This window comes from Trachurus japonicus, chromosome 13 (genome assembly GCF_045865225.1).
Source record: "Trachurus japonicus isolate A0001 chromosome 13, Traja_1.0".
In the NCBI taxonomy this organism is placed as follows: domain Eukaryota; kingdom Metazoa; phylum Chordata; class Actinopteri; order Carangiformes; family Carangidae; genus Trachurus; species Trachurus japonicus.
Genome location: NC_140919.1, coordinates 34,930,491 through 34,951,036, shown reverse-complemented (window position 1 = coordinate 34,951,036; position 20,546 = coordinate 34,930,491). Strand labels below are relative to the sequence as shown.

Sequence of the window (20,546 nt, the reverse complement as noted above, 5' to 3'; positions counted from 1 at the left end):
ACTGCTTTTTAATTTAATTAAGGAAACAAAACAAAAACAAAACGACAGTTAAGTTATGCAGTTTTCCTCGCTATTTACAGTAGGATGTCCATTTGGTTTTAATCATGTTTTTTTTAGTTTTGTAAATTTTAATATTTCTATGCAGAATCTTGTCATGGATGAAAAATAAATGTATATTTTTTCCGTTTTCTAATGTTATATTAAAACAGTGGAATGTACAGTTTTTAATATATTTAAAGAATAAAACTGTGCTCAAGACATCAGGTTCTGAAAAATGATTAAAACCACACTGGCACCATCAGATGTGGATTTTCAGCTGAAAATAGTCCTTGACAAATACAGTTTGCTAAAATCTATGCTGTGCTATAGTTAAATCATTTAACGTTTTGTATGTATTACCCCTTTTTAAAGAGTTACACGGTGTCACGGTAGTGAGGGGCTGACTAACACTGTTTTCTTGGGTTGTTTCAACAAACAAAAACAGAATATTGCCAGCCCTACACAGAGATAGTTATACATGTTAAACCACGTATCACGGATCTGACACTTAAACGCAATTCAAACATATCGCAGTATAAATACGAAAAACCACCGTTTCCACCCGTCTGCTCAGATTCTGTCATTTCAGTACATTCACACAATTTAGGATCCAAATACAGCAGTGTAATGAGATGCCAGTGGAAGTCTAGATAAGCGAGTTAATAATTCATACATGAATACTCTGAAATAACCTCCAGCATAAAAAAAAATGCTGTTACAATTTGAGATGTTGTTATTTTTTTGATTTGTCAGGCTGTTTGTGGGGAAATAAACAGAGGTTGGTTTCCTCTTCACAGACCATCATGGATCAGAGATGTCACTGCAGTCTCGTCCTGTTTGAACACGCACATCTATTCAAGATGCAGAAGATACACCTTAATAAGCTGCTACTCGTGATCAAAGTGAATAAATGTAGAGATTTGTGGAAGTGCTCTTTGACTGCTAAGCTAGTCAAGGAGCACTCAGTGGTTCAGCTCTGTGCTGAAAAGCAGCAGAGTGCCATCCACTGAAAGGCACTATTGCTTAGGGAATCTAGTACATTGGTGGGATTTAATGCCTGGGAAAAAAGACGGAATAACACCAAGACATCCGTGAATACACAAGTTTGACAGTGCCCTCTCAAACTGTACTATCTGAATCTAATGAAGTAGATGATGCACACTTTGTTCCTGACACTTCATTCGTATTTAACGTTCTTTTGATCAGGTCAAAGTCTAAATAACATGGTAACAAATAGTAGGTCTGTGCCATCTGGGTATTTTTAGATAATCTGATGCTGAAGGAAGTGTAGTTAAACCATTTTGAAAGTGTGTGTGTATACAGAAAATGCCTAAAGCACTTTGCTGAGTCTGTGTCAATAGGCTAAGTGTTCTCTCTAAGCAGCAGAGAGTGGGCTGTGTTGAGCTTGGCTGCAACTGCCCAAGTCTTGGAAGTAGAAAAAAGCATATGAAATTCAGCCGGTCAAATCAGTGTTAACAGTGGTTTTTAAGAACACATTGTCTAGGTTAATAAGCAGCTGGCAAGAGGGCAAAATCCATAATTTAATGTGTTTTATAGCAGCATATATCTAACTCAGTCAGAAAACAATTATTTAGAAAGTAATAACAAATAAAAGAATGTTTGGCTCTGATGAGTTTAGTATTAGTCTGTTGCTCCATCACCTTCACCCAGACTGAAATATCCTCATAACTACTGGATCGATTGTCAACAGCGAAACAATTATTATGGATTATCATTAATTCTTTTACAGACAATCACGTCACCCTTGATGGAAAGGGTAACAACTTTGCTCCTCCAACTCTCCAAGTTCTACTGTAAATAGCAAATGCTGGTATGCTTTCTTATTTAAGTTGGATGGTTCACATGGTAAATACTGGATCTCCATAGAAACTATGTCTTCATTTTCAGATTACATGTCTGAAATCAAAAGAAGAAAATCACATGTGGAGCCAAACCATCAGGACAGGGATCTCACTGGGATCAAAATACAATTTGATTGAGTTGCTTTTTGCAGATATCATGCTCAAGTATGATAAAATTAACCAAGTTATTTACATATATCAGAGCCGACGTGTCACAAGTCTTCACATTTTTTAGGTCTACTCACTCAGTCGGGTTGAGATTGGATTTTTTCATACACATTATTATGTATTGAACATTTAGTCTTATCTTCTGGAATAAAAAGTCACAGCCGCTCAGAAGTGCTGATGAGACAAAACACACTTTGCTCTTTCCGTTTGGTTGTCCAGGACGATTTTGTAGCTCTGGCGATGTCTCAGCCTCCTCCTACCTAAGCAGATTTTGTGTTGAATTATTACAGATAGGAGGCTGGGAAGCATCAGCATTAAATGAGAAGATGCACAAGGGTTGAAAAATGCATGCAACACAAATTGACAGCTTAGCATTTACACCCTGAAGTTAAGTCCTCCAGCTGGAAAAAAACAATATTTCAGGTTACATAAAATGCAAGTGGTTTTGGCTCGAAAACTGGTTAAGTGTGATGAGGAGAAAGGAAAGGGATGAGCCCATTCTTAGACTCAATCCTTTCTGTCATTGAGGATGCAAATTGAAGAGGATTTAAAACCTCCAGTGTGACTTATCTCTATGTTCCATGTTTTATCTGTGTGCTGTCCACACAGCTCCGTTTGATCTCAGCCTGTGCTAAGTAGCTGTAATCAGAGGGAGAGGGTGGTTTCTGAAGCAGCAAACAAATATCCCTCATCCACCCTGATTGTATCTTTGGTAACACTTTATAATAAGTACACACTAAATACTGAATTCATCATTTATAACACATGAATACTAGTTATTAACACAGTTAAATGTTAAAAATGTTCCTCAAAAAGTGAAATGTTTTACTCATTGAAAAGCACATAACTGCATAATGAGTATTTATGCATTATAAATGATGAATTCAGTATTTAATACTTAACCAATGGTTAATAGTGTGTACTTGTGCTACCGTATGTTTTCCCACAGTCATGTCTGCATTTCACCCACCATATTACACATTTATGGGCAGTTTATAAAGCATTAAATAGGATTTATAACACACTAGAACATAGTTAGAGGCAGATTATAGGTCATTTTTCAATGTTTATGGATGCATTTGTCAGCAGCCACAGCTCCTCTTATGAGTCTCATAGGTTGTGTATTAAGAGTTAATGAATGATTTACAATATAAGACAGCTGTAGTGAAACAGGAATAGCGGCAGTATATCCATTATATTCTGTAAATGTATTATTTCAGCACGTCTTCTTTACTCTGCATGAAAACAGCGTAACACCACTTTCTTCTGTTCGTGAGCTCAGAAATTTTTTTTATCAAGAGCACATTATTTTTCCCCCTGTATTTTACCACATAAGCTTGTCTAATCATATGACTAAATATGATTATGGCAGTGTTTCACATTTGTTATTGCACGTTTGTTACCCATTACTGATGGATGCTTCACAGGAGGTGCAGCTGTTTACAAATACATGAATGAAGACTGAAAAGTGCAGTTATCTGCTCCTAACTACATTATAGTGATTCATTAATTATTTGTGTTGCGCTAACATACAGTACAGTACTGCTGATGTGATAAAATACTTATAGGGGCAGGGAGGTACGGTAAAACATTAAGTCTTTTTCAATATCTGAAATCAGAATTACATCGTAATAAAAACTGGACTGTAAATATCAGGTGGACTCACATCTCTGCCAAAGGTTGTTGTTAATGCATCCTCAGTGCAGTCTGTGGGTAATTAGGAACCATACAGAGCATTGTCCCCCCCTACTGGTGAGCAAATGAAGTTGCGCCCTTGTTAAAAACAGCTGGCTGCATTTGAATTCAGCATCACAACGTCCAGTTATCATGTCCCTTGTTGTCCCACACCCCACTCTGCTCCACGGCCGTCGTGCAGCTTTCACAGAGGTCTTATAAATAGTACGCAGTTCATCAAATATTTACCACCTCTATTCGCGCGTCTCCCCCTGCAGTGTGTAGTGGACACACATTGCTGCTCTGGAAGCACAAGAAGGAAAACGCCACTTACACAGTTAACCCACACAAAAAAATTTAATACCCTTCGTGAGGGGATAAATGGTCCAAACTTTGACATACTAAATAGGGAGAGGTGTGATGACACAGGTTTTTAATGTAAAAACTTGCAGCCAACACCCAAATGCTTTGTAAAAAGTCATGTGACATATGACTTACTTACTTACATAGTTAGTACACATACACCAATGTTTTTAATATACTTATATATGTCTTTTTTGTTCGTTGTCTTTTTATCTAGACCAGCCAGATACAGTACCGATTAATATACAGTCACATCTGGGACAATACCTATTTAACATCATATAGTCCGACTGCCGAAGAGGAATCCACAGCAGGTTTCCAGGTCCATCCTCTCTATGCTAACATTAGAAATCGGCATGTGTAAAATTCTGTTCTTCTTCGTTTTTTTTTTTTTAATCATCATTATTATTATTATTGTATAGACTGGTGGTGATACTTGTCCTTGTATCTCGTGTCTTCTGTGCAAAAGTTTTTTTTTTTTTTTGAAAGAACCCAAAACATGATTGACATAACAGGATACCTGGCTGTTCACTTTACAGTTATGATGACGTTTTTTTGTTTTGTTTGTTTTTTTTTTGTTGTTTTTTTTTCAAAACAATTCAACAGTCACATCCAGATGCCACGCCCCTTTGCCGTGTCACAGAAAAGGGAGAAAATTAAAAATCCAAAATAATGCTTCCCATTATCAGGATGGGAGCCAATGATAGAGAGGAAGGTTTATGACTACAGTGAGCAGCATCCTCCATTCGTACATTTTTTTTTTAGAATAAGGCACTGCTGCATAAAGAAAGGACATGGCCAACAAACCTCTCTGGGAGTATGATGGGGAGGCAGGATGAAGGGAGACTGTGTTCTTCTCCAGCAACTCACAGAAAGTCTGCATGTGTAAGTAAATGTGCTTGTGTTTACCATTTGCTGTGTGCAGGAAAAGTGTGCGTTATATGGCATGTAGACATATTTGTGTTTTTACATGTGTGTGTGTTTGCCTGTGGCTGAGCCGTTTTTTTTTCTCCCCCCCGGCTACACTGTGCTCTCCAGCATCCACTCGGTGCTGCTGAATGTAACTCTCCTGTTGGCGAGGGGAGATGACTCCACGTTGAGCTGGTTGGTGGACTTGTGCCACCTCGTCCTCGCTCTGCGTGGGTAACTATGACTCTGAAATATGGAGTAATCCCCACCGTCAAAAGAGAATCGGTGCCTAGTTCGTGCCAGCTCATTAGGGAGCAACCCCATGTTAGCCAGGGCACTTTTCTTGTCCTTGAGCCTGGGAGCTTCCTTGGTGCCAGCGTTGGGGCCTATGAGACACAGGGACATGGTGGAGCCTGTCAGGCTACTGTCTGTCTGCGTGTCCTCGGACGGGGGGCCGGAGCGCTGGGCGTCCAGGCTGGTTCTTCTCTTCATCTTGTCTACAGTCAGCGGAGGCAGCTCCACCTCCAGGATGGCAGTGGTGGCCGCTGGATCCTCCTTCTTCTCATGGTCCACCCTCAGCACCAGAGCCATGCACTCTTTGGGCGCCTGGGCTTCACGCTGGCCCTCATCAGAAGGCTGCTTGGAGGTGGAGCGCTGAAGCCGCTGCTGGCTGCCGTTGGTCTGCGAGTGCATGCTGGAGCTGACCTTGGTCTTGCCGTCCTCTGGGCTGCTGTAGGCCTTGTAACGGATCATCAGGATGATGATGAACACCAGCACTGAAGCAACAATTATACCACCGATAATGATGATCATAGTGCCTCCCAGGAACTGACTGTGCATGAAGCGGCACTGGCTGACCTCGCTGGCCGTGTGGAACTGCACGCACCCGACCACACGTGTGGCTGTTAATGATGTGATGCCGTCGTCATAAACCGCCAGGACACAAAGGTCGTACTCCCGCCCGGCGGCCAGATCATTGATTAAGAACTTCTTGTTGGTCGATGGGATCATTCTGCAGAGAGAAAGAAACACAGCGCAGTGGTGACGATGTGGAGGATTAATCATCAGAATTACACCCACATATACTGATTTGCATAAGGTGTATTAAATCACACAAAGGTGTCAGTTCCACACAGCAAGAAGACAACGGGGCCATTGCGGCTCTATAGCATTAAATATCACTCATTCTGGTGGAGAAACATAAAACGCACTACACTCCATTAAAGCTGACTTATGAAAAAAAAAGTTACATTACAAAACAGCAATGAGAGGTCGCTCTACTGGGCATGTGTATGGAATGACAGTGAAAGGTAAACTGCATGGTGATAAACAAGGCAGAAGTGGCTCACTGTCTAAAGAATATGCCACAACAGCTGCCGGCTGCAGGACAAGTGATGCATGATGTGAAGACAGTTTTGATGTGTGAATACCTAAGGTCACATTTTGTTGGCAACTGCAAGATTACATGACTCTAAATACGAAGGAGAAAGGCATTGTCTTCAGGTCAACATTGGCGTTAATATAATTAGAAGCTTGTTCCTTTTCCCTGAAGGGGGATTGTGATGGTTATCATTTGTAGGTAATGATGTACCACCTAAAGACAAAACAACACTCAGCTCCATGCCTAAACTGGATGAGAAAATTATACAGGAGAGAGACTCATTATATCTGATAAAACCTAAGACAAAAATGAAAGTCGACCACTGTTATTAACTCGCTCTGTGAACACATGAATCCTGCAATTCTTCTCGGGACGCTAGCTTCGCTGCACCGCGTCAAACGTTGTTCACATATTCAAAACAGTGCTTTTAGTGAGGTTTGAAAATGGTACGTTTGACTTACCAGTTTACTACATAAGCTTCACTCAGTTTTTACTTGTGAGAGAGTTTTTCATTTTACCATTTTTCTCTGTATGATCACTTTATGCATTCATATATTACACATTATACAACTGTTAGTTCCGGCTAAGTAATTTTGATTGGATGAGAGACATGCCATGATTGCTAATTTAGAGAACAGCAGCACTGGGACTTTTAACTGCATGTATCTCTCTGCTTCCCAGGTGTTCTGTTAATCAGCGTATAATGATCTTTATCTATGTTAGACTGTAACAAACTTTATAAGGAAGAAAAGATTTCTAACATTTGAATTTAATACTTAAGAAACCTGGATATTTAAGCACACACCTGAGGTAACACCAAGCGGTGGTACAAAATAATTAAGGGCATTTACTTAAGTATGGTATTTCCATTTTCTGATTTGTGTCGTTCATACAGTTCAGACAGAAAGAATCTGTCAGCTGCGGCAACCAGTTACTCTTCACATTCAAATTTTAAGATGATAAGATTTTTAATTCAATGCAATATTAGAAATTATGCCGCTACTTCCTAACCTTTCTGACTGGGTACAAAAACAAATCATCAGTGCTTTGTCTTAGTTCAGAGGTTGTTTGTAGTTTGTAGTTTCACCAAAGAATAATTTCCACTTGGAACATCTAGTCTTGTTTACTGTTTGAAGTCTGAAGGTAAACTGTCCCAAAAAACAAAGACATGAACCAAAGAAAATCATCTTAAGACCTCTCAGATTGATTTTGTGACCCCAGCTGTTCCTCATCCAGTCCCAACAGCAAAAATATTGCTTGCACATCGTTGCATCAGTGTAAAATAAAATAATGTCACATATAATAACATATCAGTCCCATTTTCTACAATGAGTTATTTTACTTTTGGTTATGTAAGTACATTCTGCTGATAATACTTCACTTTTCTTTTGTTGAAGTCAAATTCTGGATGTGGGACTTTTAAATTCATGGTGTGGTCCTTCTCCTTTTACTTACTGTAAGTACATGATCTGAATACTTCCTCCACCACCACTACAACCAAGCCTATTATTAGACAACCATATCTAATCACACACTGTGTTGCAACCAATTAATGAAGACACTTGCTAATGATATAAACAGTTACATGCAGTGAAATAGTTGGCCTCGTGTTATTGTTGTCAAATTATGTTTTAATGATGCTGAAAGGGCCCTTTAGTCCTTTCGTGTGCTGGAGTTCACAATCTATCCATCTGATTGCAACTGTCTCCTCAAACAACAGAGTGAATATTGTTTACCAAACCTATATTGCACATATCTTCATTATACTGCACTTTTTTATGCATATTACAATGCATTTAAATGTATTTTAATTTATGGAAAAATATTCTTTGCTCAGTTTATCCCCCCAGACTACACTATAGCTTATATAGCTGCTTATTTTGGGACATACTTAATCATTTTGCATCTTTGGGATCTGTCAATCTGCCACTGTGGACCGTGGTGTCATTCAGCAGATGGTAACTCCAGATGTCTCACCTTTCCTCCTGTCCCTGCTCTACCACCCTCCTCTCCCTCCCTTCATCCACCCCCTGCACCATGTCTTACCTGTACACCAAAGTATCATCTGCTGAGCTGTTGTACTGGATCTGGTACATTCGGATGCCGGGGATATAGCGCTCAGATGGCCAACGGATCACGGCGGACGAGGAGGTCAGCTCCTCGACCATCACCCTCCTGTCCTGCTTGTCGTAGCCCTTTGTGTCATTGCCAGATTTGGAGGAGGTGGTGATGTCTGAGAGGCCGGGGTCCTCACGCATGTGGCCTGTGTTGTTAACAAACAAGGGTAAGGGGATCATGTTGATCTCAACAGCAGCTGTAGCAATGCCTGCAGCATTGGACGCCACACAATTAAATGCTCCGCTGTCCTTCAGCGTAGTGATGAGAATATCAAGGGTGCCATTAGCATACAGGATGGTGCGGGTATTATTATGCACCAGTTTGCCGTCTGGTGACCGCCAGTGAATATCTGGGTCTGGATCCCCAACGGCCTTGCATTTAAGAGTCACACCCTGCCCCTCCATCACGAAGGGCTTAGTGGAAACATGTTTGGTTATCAACGGAGGGTCGCAAATGAACTCCTCCTCTTGGATGGACCAGAAGTACTTGTCCATGAGGTGCTCTGGTGAGGCACAAGTCTCCAGATCATCCTCTCGTGTCAGCCTGCGCAGCCACAGCAGCTCACAGTTACAGTGAAGTGGGTTTCCACCGAAGCTCACAGCCAGAGTGGACGAGCTGGAGCCCTTGGCGTCAGACAGGACCTGTGCGTGCTGGAAGAGACTGTCTGGTGGCAGCTTCTGGAGCCGGTTTGAGGTCATGTCCAGGCGGACCAGCTTGGTGAGCAGAGTAAAGGTGCCCTCTCCAATGTGATCAATCAGGTTGTGATCCAGCGTGAGCGTGTTAATGTTGGTCATTCTGGCTATGGCTTCCCAGGGAAGGCCGCGTAGGTTGTTGTTGGAGAGATCCAAGTCCTCGATGGTGGAAACAAACTCGTCGAAGGAGTTGGGGGCCACCTGGTGGATCTGGTTGTTCCCGAGGATGAGGTGCCGCAGGTTGATAAGGCCTTTAAAGTGGTCGGTCCTTATCACACTGAGGCGGTTCCCATCCATGTGGAGCGCTCGCAGGGATCGCAGGCCGAAAAAGGCGTGCGGAGTGATCTGGCTGATGGTGTTTCGGGACAAGGTGAGGTGGACCAGACTGGTCATGTTGAAAAAGTCTTTCCTGCGGATGATGGTGATGAAGTTGTCAGTCAGACGCAACTCCACGGTCTTGCGGTCAATGGTCGGCGGCACGAACAACAAGCCAGTCTTAGCACAGAGCAGAGTCAGAGTGGGGGAGAGGTGCTGGCAGATGCAGCGGCCGGGGCAGCTGTACCCCCTCACCAGAGCTGCACACAGCAGCACGCACAGAACCACCCGGTCCATTGTTGATTAGTTTCCAGTTCCTGTGTGCGAGACAGACACAAAAAAAAGCAGGAGACACAGTGAGTCAAAAAAAAAGATGTTTAAATTCATAAATAGCATCATTGCCTTTATGAGACGTGCTGCAGAAATCAAGAGTCTGACCAAGATTGCTGAGACTGTCAGCAAGGTATCAATCACAGAATGAAATGGAGCTTTTCTGAAATAATGGCACCTGTGATGATGAAAGTCTGTGCCAATACTGTCAGGGGCCCAAGTCTCTGTGGCCTTTCGATGGAAATAACAGAATGTTTTTCGTGCCACCAGGCTGCATTACTGGAACCGTATCTTTCTTCAAATGATTACAACACAGTTTTCCTATAGGTAAGGTAACCATGCCATGTACATTTCCCTCATATATAACAAGGCTCATGTGCTTTTCTTGCTCTGAATTCCACATCGGGGTGAAGAATTAAAGGTAGAAAAGGGCGCTTGTCAGCAGCGCTCAAGGATTTTTATGACCTTTTCACGCTCTACACTCTTCCCCCAATGCTTCCTGAGATGTACTGCAAAATTAGACAGAAACCTGTCATGTAAATCACCGCAACAAAAAGTAAAAGGTGAAAACAATGGAGATGCAGCTTGTTTTTTTCCCCGAGTCCATCCAATGGAGGCATTATTGGATGATTCTCGCGTCTTGAGGATGCTCTGATTCTCTGATTCCCCTTTAGAGTTATTGATTTCTCTCTTGGAGAGAACACGCCTGTGGTGACAGGGGTAAAAAGTGATCCTTGGCTGTAATAACCATAAGAGACCCCAGTGGAGCACCAACAGTGATGTGCTGATGCCCTCTTTGGTGTCCATCTTCACTGCTAATACCTTAAGCTTTGCTGCTGATGAGAGAACCTGTTAACGCAGATAAAGTATACGGCTGACAACTGACTTCTCTTTTCTTGGTTTAGAGATGGACATAAAGGTTGCTACAGCTTTCCACCCCATCAAACCCCACAGGGTGACAGCTCTGATGCCTGCCAGCTCCAATGTCAATCAAGAATGATGTCTAGGTTTTTTTTTAGAGGCCCACCATAATATTTTTTTTTTTTTGCACTAAAAAAAACCAAACCTGGCTGTGGATTTTAAGCACAATTTGACTCCATCCAATTTGTCATGAGTAATTTGAGCCTTTCTATCTACGTTCCACCACACTGATGTGGTGCTGACGTCCTCAACACCACCGATTTTGTTCCCCATTGTGCCCAAAGCAAAAGCATCTAATGCTCACAGTGCCGATAGCCTTGAATTAAATTAGATTTAAAAACGCCTGCAGAGGAGAACTCATTCAGTATTTCAAACAACACATGTCAAGTTTCATAGGGAAATTATGTATAAGCCTGGTTTTCTTCCTCCAGTCTCTCAGACTTTAACTTAATTGCATGCTTTGCACGAACACTGTTTTCACACGTCTTCAACTTTGAAAAGTCGGCCTGATGTCGTTGCCTGATGCTGTTGCTAGGCGCGAGAGAAGTGAGAAATTGCAAGTGCACTGCTGTCGTTTTATGTCAACCTGTGTTGCATTTACCAGTCAATAATAAAACAATCTTAAGTTGCCCCCCCCCCCCCCATTTCACTCTTTTGTACAAACAAATACAAAAACATCCACATGCACACACACACACACAGACTGGCTACTGTCTGACAGACAACAGGGCACCTCGTTAACTATGAAATACTGCTGTCCAATCACAGCGCTCATTAAAATCTGGATTTGTATGATGTCATTTTCTGGGGGAAGTAAAACAGCTTGAAGCACAAGCTCAAACCAGTGGGATAGTTGGTTAAAGGTTGTTGATCAACACAGACAGTATTACATCTACTTTACACTGGACCATTAAACTGTATCTTAAAACACACAAACCCAAACCTTTTGCTCAGTTTGTTTACACTCCCCAGCACCATGGTTCTGGCTCTGCAGGATTAGCTTTAACCTCTATTTCTAGGAGATAACCACCTTAGCCGTCTGAAATTTCAAAAGATTTCTCCCAGTGCAATTTATTCAAGAAAGAACATACAAGCAAAATAAAAATACAACAAGCTCACATAGCTATTTTTGTGTTCAGTCATATTTACACTGAGGTTAAACAATTTCCTTGTACAAAGACACACACTAGGTGGTACACTGTGTGAGAAAATTTTCAAACCTCCAGAGAGAGTTTATTTATTTAGCAATGTGTCTCAATGTTGGCGGCACACTGTGCCTGCCTCGTCTAATTTAATTTTCAAATTTTCCTTTTTTAGGATTCTGGGGAAGTTAAGACCTACAGCCAGTTTTCTGCCGGGCTTTTAAATCCCACATAGAACGTAATTTAATGTTTCACTATCATACTAGCCAAGAATGAAAGTCTAATGGGAAACCAGTAGTAATGACATGGATTATAATTATTTAGTAACATATCTATCTTTATTAACATATTAACATGTTTTCTGCCTGGAGTATATATCAATACAATTCTAATGAACACACTTTTTATCTGTGCCAGAAATCAGACTGATGGATTCACCAATTGAATAATTATAAAAATGTATGAATATAATTTAATAATGTGTAAAATAATTAGTCATTCCAGCCACTTCTTTAAAACACAAAACTGCTAAATATTTTTGGATTATTGAATGGAGAAAGAAAAAAAATGAAAAAAGTGAGAGAAAACATTTTAGACTACCTTTCATCTCTTTTTAAGGAGTAAAGTGAATTCAAAGCTTTTAAATACTCCTTTAGAGCTGCAGAAGGAGAATTTCAAGATCTTTGGTTCAGATTTTGTCCAACATTGTTTCCTAAGTTTGTTGAATTTCGGCACAATAGGGATCTTGTTTACTTGTGTTAGTATTCAGATAGTAACTAGGCCACAAAGCTCATGGTTTCTCAGAGGACCATCTGTGCCGGCGCATGTCCTGCCTCACCGTCGAGGATACTCTATTGATCTTTCAGCATCTCAGGGCGGGAGAAAACTTTGTTGCCACGGCAACTCTGGTGTAGAATGTAGGTCTTTGAATAGCATTAAGATGATGTCGAGTCGCCCGAAAAGCAGAGCTGAGAAGGTAGGAAGGGACGTGAACAGATGTTAGAGGATATTAAAAAGAAAAGGGCAGCTCCGCCTCACATTTCTATTTCTGTTTTATTACTTAATATTAGTGCCAGTTGCTAAATCGATAATGGTAGACTAGAGTGCAAGGTGATCTGGGGTTTAGGTTTGTTTTTGTGTCCAGTCATACTGAACTTCATTTTAATGAAGACAATCCTATACTGTCATATTCAGAAACTAAATCACTTTTCAGTTTTTTTTCTTTATTCACACATTTACCTACGCCCATGGACATAATGACACCTATGACACATACCTACACAGTCCATGCACACATTGAGATATAAATATGCACACAACTAACTTATGCACAAGCTGTTAAACATCTGCGTACTTTGAGTCTGAGAGTTTAAGAAACAATGCAGTCATAACCTCATTTCTAAACCCCACTTAGTGATTCTTCATTTGCTTTTGAATATAGTAAGGTGAGTAATATAATTGAAATTTGAAGATATGCATATCCCAAACTATCCACGAGTAAACCTGACATTCAACACTAAGCTCAGCTTTTCTCAAGTTTTGATCTGTCCCACAACCTACCAGCTTCCTTTCACATCTGCTGTCTTTGGCCACAAAAGGCTGGATTACTACTGTGACTAGTAAAAAACAAATATGTAGACAAGCAGAAACAACCTGAATCTGAAGCTCTGAACAGGAGAATGTCACATTTCAACCAGACTTTTGGACTTCACAGCTAGTATGTTTGTTGGTTATTTGCTCAGAATTAAACTGAAATGTCTGGAAACCCTGAAAACCTGGTACAGCAAATTGTGGGAAAAAAATTAATTGTTTATCAATTTCATTTTGTGATATTATTCACTCTAATAATATTGATAACTTGCCAACCCAAAGTCCCAGTTTTGCTTAAATTATGCTTTTGTTTAATTTTACCCCCATAACACAGCTTAAAATGCATGTCAGAATTAGTGAAGCCAATTTTACAGGGAGCTAAGTAGCTCTCCCTGTGGACACTAATGACTGATGACTCTCATCTGCATTAGAGGTGTATTAGAGCTGGCGTTTTATTTTGGTTAATGCCTGTGAAATGTTGTCTCTCATCCTGTTGTCTCTTGTTTCGTCTTAAGTGTAGTTTTTCCAGAAGCTACAACACTGGCTAAAGGACCCCTGCTGTCTGCCCTCCTACTGGTGGCTGTGTTTCTAAACTAGCTTCAGTTTGAGGTGAGGCTTATTATTGATTGAGGTGCATTTTGATACTGAGCTACCCTGCTTCTACTGGGTGTTAAGGTTTGTTTTATCTGTTTGCACAAACATACTGTATATTCTTGGGTCTAAGGGGTTGTTAGCCACCGATCCAATGGAAACCGTCCTTTCACTTCTCCTTTCTTTCTTGTGTTGGGCTTCCTCTCCCTTGGTGCCTATTTAAAAGTTAACTGCAGTGTTGCCTTGAACAAACATCAATTTTTCTGCTTTATATCTGGCTGTGTGGTAATTGTCCTCTTGCCTCTGATACTGGACCAAACTAGATAAAAAGAGGTAATGGAGGCTACAGCTGAAGCAATTAAGCAAACAACAGAGGACGGAATCATCAAAAATCATCAAAAACCTGTTGATAATTCGTTAATTATTTAATTAATTATAAGGGGGGAATGACAAATGGCGTCTGCCTTACCAAATGAGAGGATTTAACCATTTTATCTTTCTTTTATGATTGTGAAAGGAAATTTATTGTTTGTGAGTTTATGGCCCTGGGTTGAATGAAAATGAGCAACTGACTATCACTCTGTCCTTGAGGGAAGTGCCTGGGACGTTTTATAGACCACACCCTTATTTAAAAAAACATTAATTGAATTAATTAACAATTAAATAATCTTTAGTTGCTCCATAATAGCAAGCAAGACACTGGTGTTAAGGCTTTGGTAAGGCTTTATTTTAGATTTCCTTTTATTTCCAGTTAACCATATTCAAACTTTCCTCATACTGTCTTAAAAACTCTGTGAAAGGTCTACACAGTTTAGAGGCGATAGTAACAGAAAATGAGAGTGTTAGTTGTTACAGTTAATAGTTACTGCCCACTCAACAAAACAAATTGATTCTTGATTCAGCACAAAACGTGCTTTACAGTATCTCACTATGAATGTCCTGTTTTTTTCTTGAATATAATCTTATTGTTAGTGCTGAAACTGATTTGAAATCTCCTTGTCATCACCAACGAAATAGCAGCTACAGTGTGTCACTGGAAATTATAAGGAAACTCTCCAGGAAATTACATGAAAAATACATGACTGGTAAACCAAAGTATTGCATCTACATGACACCTGATCCTTGACAGAGATCATTAAGATCATTCAGTGTTACCATTCATTACCATTCATAAATCTGCCCAAGGTGTGTAGGCTACACGTAAGTGCATTACAACACACAGCCGCCCACACACACACACACACACACACACACGGTACAGCAACATCTCTCCATGTCCATGTAACAAACAAAACAAAGAAAGAAAGCAGTAAGAGGAGAAAGCAAAGAAAAGAATAAATTAATACGCAGTTTGACTTTCTTGGAAAATATAAGTTTGCGTCTGTGTTTATATTTTTGTTCTCAAATATACTGAGAGAAAAGAAAATGAAAAAAAAAACAAACTTGCTGCTTCTTATTATGGACTCTTATGGTTTACGAATTCTCAATAGACCTGTGTTCAAAGATAAGACACCTGAGAACGTATTTCAACAATCAGCTGCTCACTTAAAATGACTAAAAGTAGAGTTTAGAGGGCGTCATAAACAATGCATCAAATAAAAGCTGAAAGATGCTGTCTCAAACAGCCCATCCTATTCTGACTGTGCAACACCTTCCTGCCAGCGTACTCACAACACATCATCCTGTTTACACACACAAACAGGTCGAGCTGCTACGAGGACAATAACGTATCCTCCTTACAACTTTTTACCTAAACAGCTAAATAAAAAAACGTTTTCTGTTTCACCTGCTCAGCTACACCCAGATACCGTAACTTCAGGATAATACTGATGGAAATATTAATTAGGATGTCCCTGAATTCTACAGAAGGATGTTCTCATAATTAAATAACCAGACAGAAATAACGGTTTTACAAATTGAACAACTGAAGATGACTAAGAATATCTCATAAATCACAGAACTGTCACATGAAGCGAGCACACGCTCCAGTTTCACAAAAATGAAATGCACAGATCAAACAGTGTCTCCCTAATTATTGTGCTCTGTGAAAATAATGTATATGAGTCATATCTACCTTCATTAAACTGTACAGGAATGTGCTTATTACCTGTCAGCTCATGTTCATTCAGAATGAAATATGGCCCCACTTGATGTAATGTTGAGATTATAACGTGGTGCCCATAGTTTCTTTTTCAAGGCCAGCATATCTCAGATGATCTTTGTGACTTTTTTTGTAATGAGAACCACCACCGACCTTTAAAATCTTAATTCATGTGAGAGCACACTAGAGCTGAAATAATTAGTCGATCAGCAGAAAATTAATCAACCCAGTTGTTTCCCTGTTACCTAATTCCTGCTTTAACACTGTGAGGATTTGTAGCTTTCTATGCCGCTGCTGCCGCTGCTGCTGCCGCTGCTGCTGCCGCTGCTGCTGCCGCTGCTGCTTACATATCTTTGGGTTTTAGACTGTTGAAACAGAACAAGAAATCTGAAGATGTCGTATGATTACACAGATTTCTCTCTTTCATCTTTCATCTCTCTCAGGCTTCACTTTGGAGCTTGAGTCTCAATGCAGTAGGTCAGTGAGCCAATCAAGTAGAGAGGTTGACTGTTTTCTCAATGATTTAGCATATTTCAGGTAAACACTTGGATGAATGAAGACTCGTATGCCATCACAGTGGGTTTGGGAGGGCCATTATTGGATGTGACATCAAAGGGTTACAATACAGTTAGTCATATATGATATAGTATTGGAGTACCATAAAGTCCAGATTTGAAGTGAGTGGCAACTGGAAAAATGAAGCCAATATGACAAAACAACCACTTGAGGCTGACTCGAAAACAAGTCAATCCCTACAGACCTTCATGTTAAAACGCCCCGATTTACAGAGGACTGTTTAAAGCCTGGTACAGCCTGGTACAGCCTGGTACAGCCTGGCATATGGCCAGTTCCTCCTTCACTGTACAGTGTGTGTGGTGAATTTTAATATAACTCACCTGTTGATATCTTATTTTCTATTTCTATTTCTATTAAACAAGGTCTGTATAATTGAGGGTGTAGCCGCTTTAAGTGACAGGTGAGTGAGTGAGTGAGTGAGTGAGTGAGTGAGTGAGTGAGTGAGTGAGTGAGTGAGTGAGTGAGTGAGTGAGTGAGTGAGTGAGTGAGTGTACCACAAGCAAGGAAATCTTCTCTGTTCCATTTCATCTTTAAGACATGACAGAAACATGTTTTTCCCCCTCTCTCTGCCTCCCAATTTCCTGTCTCCCTCGACTATACTATCAATTAAAGGCAATAAAGCCCCAAAAATATACTTAAAATAAATAAAAAATACCAGATGAGATTACATTTACATTTCATTTACATTAGTTGGAGCTTAAGCATGTCTGTGTTGAATGTGACATTGAAAATAGTCAGTGATCAAATACAGGCTATCAATGCCAGAGTTTGTCCTTACCTCACAAAAACATCTGCTCAGAGTATTGTACGGATATTTCTTGGACATGACTTTGTCAAAAGGCGGTAAACACCAATTAGACTGTGCAGGCAGTGAACTGCTAGCTGCCCTTGTGTGACTCTTGTCAGGATGGAGGGATAATTATTGACAGGCTGAGTTCACTGGAGTCAGTTCTGTCCCCACCAGTGGCCGCCTAAACTGAAGCTCCGCAGCCCCAGGGATTTCTGGTTGCATCTCATCAAGGGGTGGGGGGGGTATCGTCATAAACAGGAGGAGCATTTGCATATTATAATTATGCCTGCATGCATAGACGGTCTCTCAATTACATCCCATTTAAAACTTTCAATGAAGAAGATTTGAAGCACAAACTACTGAAGCTCCATAAACTTTAATTGTACGAGCTTCTCTAAACAGGATTGAGAACATTAGGATTACGTTGGCACAGCGTAAATTCTGTCATGCACATCACGTGTCGATTCATCACTGAGTTGATTGATTGTTACCATTTACCTGAAACAAGCTCTTTTTAATTTGAATACAGATATAATCAACACTCAATTGCTGCTGCAACAGCTGCAAATTACCTCCAGGCAAGTTATATTTATTAAGCTTTTGGAATAAAAACAACTAAAAAGGCGCTAATTGTTACAGATTGGTAAATCATTTGTCTGACTGATTTCCAAAAGTGTTTCCCTTGAATACTGCCTACTGATTCACACAAAAAAGTCAATTAGCCTACATGGGAAGGGACATACCTGTAATTAATATCAGTTTTGGAAAATATCTTCTTTGACAAGCAGCATAAAATGTGAACAAATGTAAACTGATTATAGTGTTGCAGGAAATCTGCAGATTAGTTTCTTCATTAATTAATCAATTGTTTGGTTTATAAAATGTCAGAAAATAATGAAAAATGCCAATCATGATTTCCCTGAGCCATATGTTGTCATGTGTAATGATTGCTTTCTCTGAATAACAATTCAAAACCCCAAAATATCACAAATAATCATAGTATGCAATGCTCCCTCACTCAAATAATCAAAGTGGAAATGAGTTTGATTCACATGAATGACATGAGAGTGCTTTTCCGAGTGAAGTGATTGTTTCTTGCTTTTTAGGTCTTGCAGCCACTCACGCTACATTTCTGCACAGAATCCTGATTACTGTATATCTATTCATTCAACCCTTCACTGAAACAGTCTCACTAATCACAACCACCATATGATGCATAATGGAATTATTTGATATGGTGTTATTCCAGTCAATCCACTTTATACACAAATTGCCTCCAAAACTAAGCCAAAATTGACTTCATTCCATCTGTTAGCTGTCATGATTAATAGAATAAACAGGACAATTCACTGCCCTCTGATTTACAATGGCCACTTGCCTATTTTACATTTTGATCTGAGAGGTTTTGCAGAGTTTCACACTCAGGGAGGATGCCAGCTTTCACGAAGTTCACACACTGGATTAAGGGCACTACAGTAATTATAATAAAGATGAACTACACTGTTTCATCTTTAATGACAGAGTGTTAAGATGTTGAATTTAAGTAAAATTAGCTGCAGAACAATTTAAAAAATACTCTGTTAAGTGTTAGAGTCTTGGAATTAAAATCTTACTAAAGTGAAATTAGAGCGCTGGATGATCAATCCTGCAGGAAGGGTATGTAGGCATTTGTAAGCTTGTTCAGTACAGGCATTACAAAGCAGAGTGAAGGATACAAGTTAAGTAATTTTCTAACAAACTAAGGCAACAAAGAGGCTATGGCAAATTATAACAATCATTCAAACCCGAAATAACTGACAACAATAAGTCAGTCAGTATTATTTTTTTTATATGACTGTATTATTAATATTTATGCAATAAGATGCTTTAACATATGGTAAAACCATTTGGGAATTAATAAAGTAATTCTCATTCATTCTATCTTCATCTTCAAAAATAAATAGAAACAACTGAGAAGTAACAAAAACAATTTCACAGTGAAATGCGGTCGAGTAGAAGTAATATGGAATTAAAATACTCAAGTACAAGTAAATTAGATTTGTAATTGAGGCAGGCTACATCATTCGACTAAATGTACTTTACCTAATGAATGATTTGAACAACCTGCTCATGTAGTACACCATAACAAGATATTCTTGCTTTACTATGAGAAACAATCCAGTAGGGCTCCACCTAAATTTGTTCCTTTTTGGAGACGAGATGTGTCCTGACATCTACACAAAGCCTGACAATACACAGTGCGGCTGTTACTCCTTTCTAAATGTAGCAGTTTCACCGACAACCTCCAAGAGATTGCTGAAGTACAGTCAACATATTTGACGACGAAAAAAGAAAAAAAAAAGGTACAGATACACAAGCCATGATAAAAAAATAAAAAAATAAAAAAAACAGGAGCAGCTAGCAAACAACATAAGGACAGACAGTGATTCTGAATGACATGCAGCTTATGGGATTTCTATTTTCGTGTTTAGATATTCTCAAATTCAGTAAGGGTCAGTGACAAGAACTGGTTATTTTAGAAGTGTGACTGACTCTTCCATGTGTTGTTTTTGCATGTGTTCCCATATGGTGACAGTTATGTTATTTCCTCACTGATACATGCCTGTTTTTCCTCTGCACTCATCATTTTACCCACTGGCTCTGTGTTTTATATTATTCTTGTCTTCATGTTCCTTAGCATTGCAGCTCCACACCCTCCTGGCTCTGTGCAGAATAGCTGAATAGACCCTCTAAATTGGTGCCTTATGAAACTATACTCTGCTACGGTGATGCTAAGGAATTCACTCTGGTTTCAAATCCTCCTCCCAAGACTCCTATACTGCATTGATCCTGCTCCGTATGCACCCTTGCAAGGCATTATGTATGCCTGTTATGTGATTCAGCGCCACAGCAGATTCTGGTAACGAGCTGATTCTAACTGTGAAGACAATATATATCAAATGGCACTAAGGATGGATTACTGACCAGTTTATTCTACATTAAAG

At 39.8% G+C, this 20,546-nt stretch overlaps 2 protein-coding genes across 2 annotated transcripts in view; both read right to left on the bottom strand.

Annotated features, from left to right (window-relative positions):
- paf1 (PAF1 homolog, Paf1/RNA polymerase II complex component) overlaps positions 1-20,546 on the bottom strand; it is a 384,753-nt gene that overhangs the window by 174,991 nt on the left and 189,216 nt on the right. The gene's annotated exons all lie outside the window — the stretch shown is intronic.
- The window catches only part of lrfn1 (leucine rich repeat and fibronectin type III domain containing 1), a 103,748-nt gene continuing 87,712 nt past the window's right edge, over positions 4,511-20,546 (bottom strand). Inside the window, exons 4-5 of the mRNA XM_085796166.1 lie at positions 8,443-9,838; positions 4,511-6,027 (exon numbers count right to left, since the gene is read on the bottom strand). Of these exons, the coding sequence (XP_085652292.1) occupies positions 5,127-6,027; positions 8,443-9,818 (2,277 nt within the window). The 5' untranslated portion in view covers positions 9,819-9,838 and the 3' untranslated portion in view covers positions 4,511-5,126. The remainder of the gene's footprint in view (positions 6,028-8,442; positions 9,839-20,546) is intronic.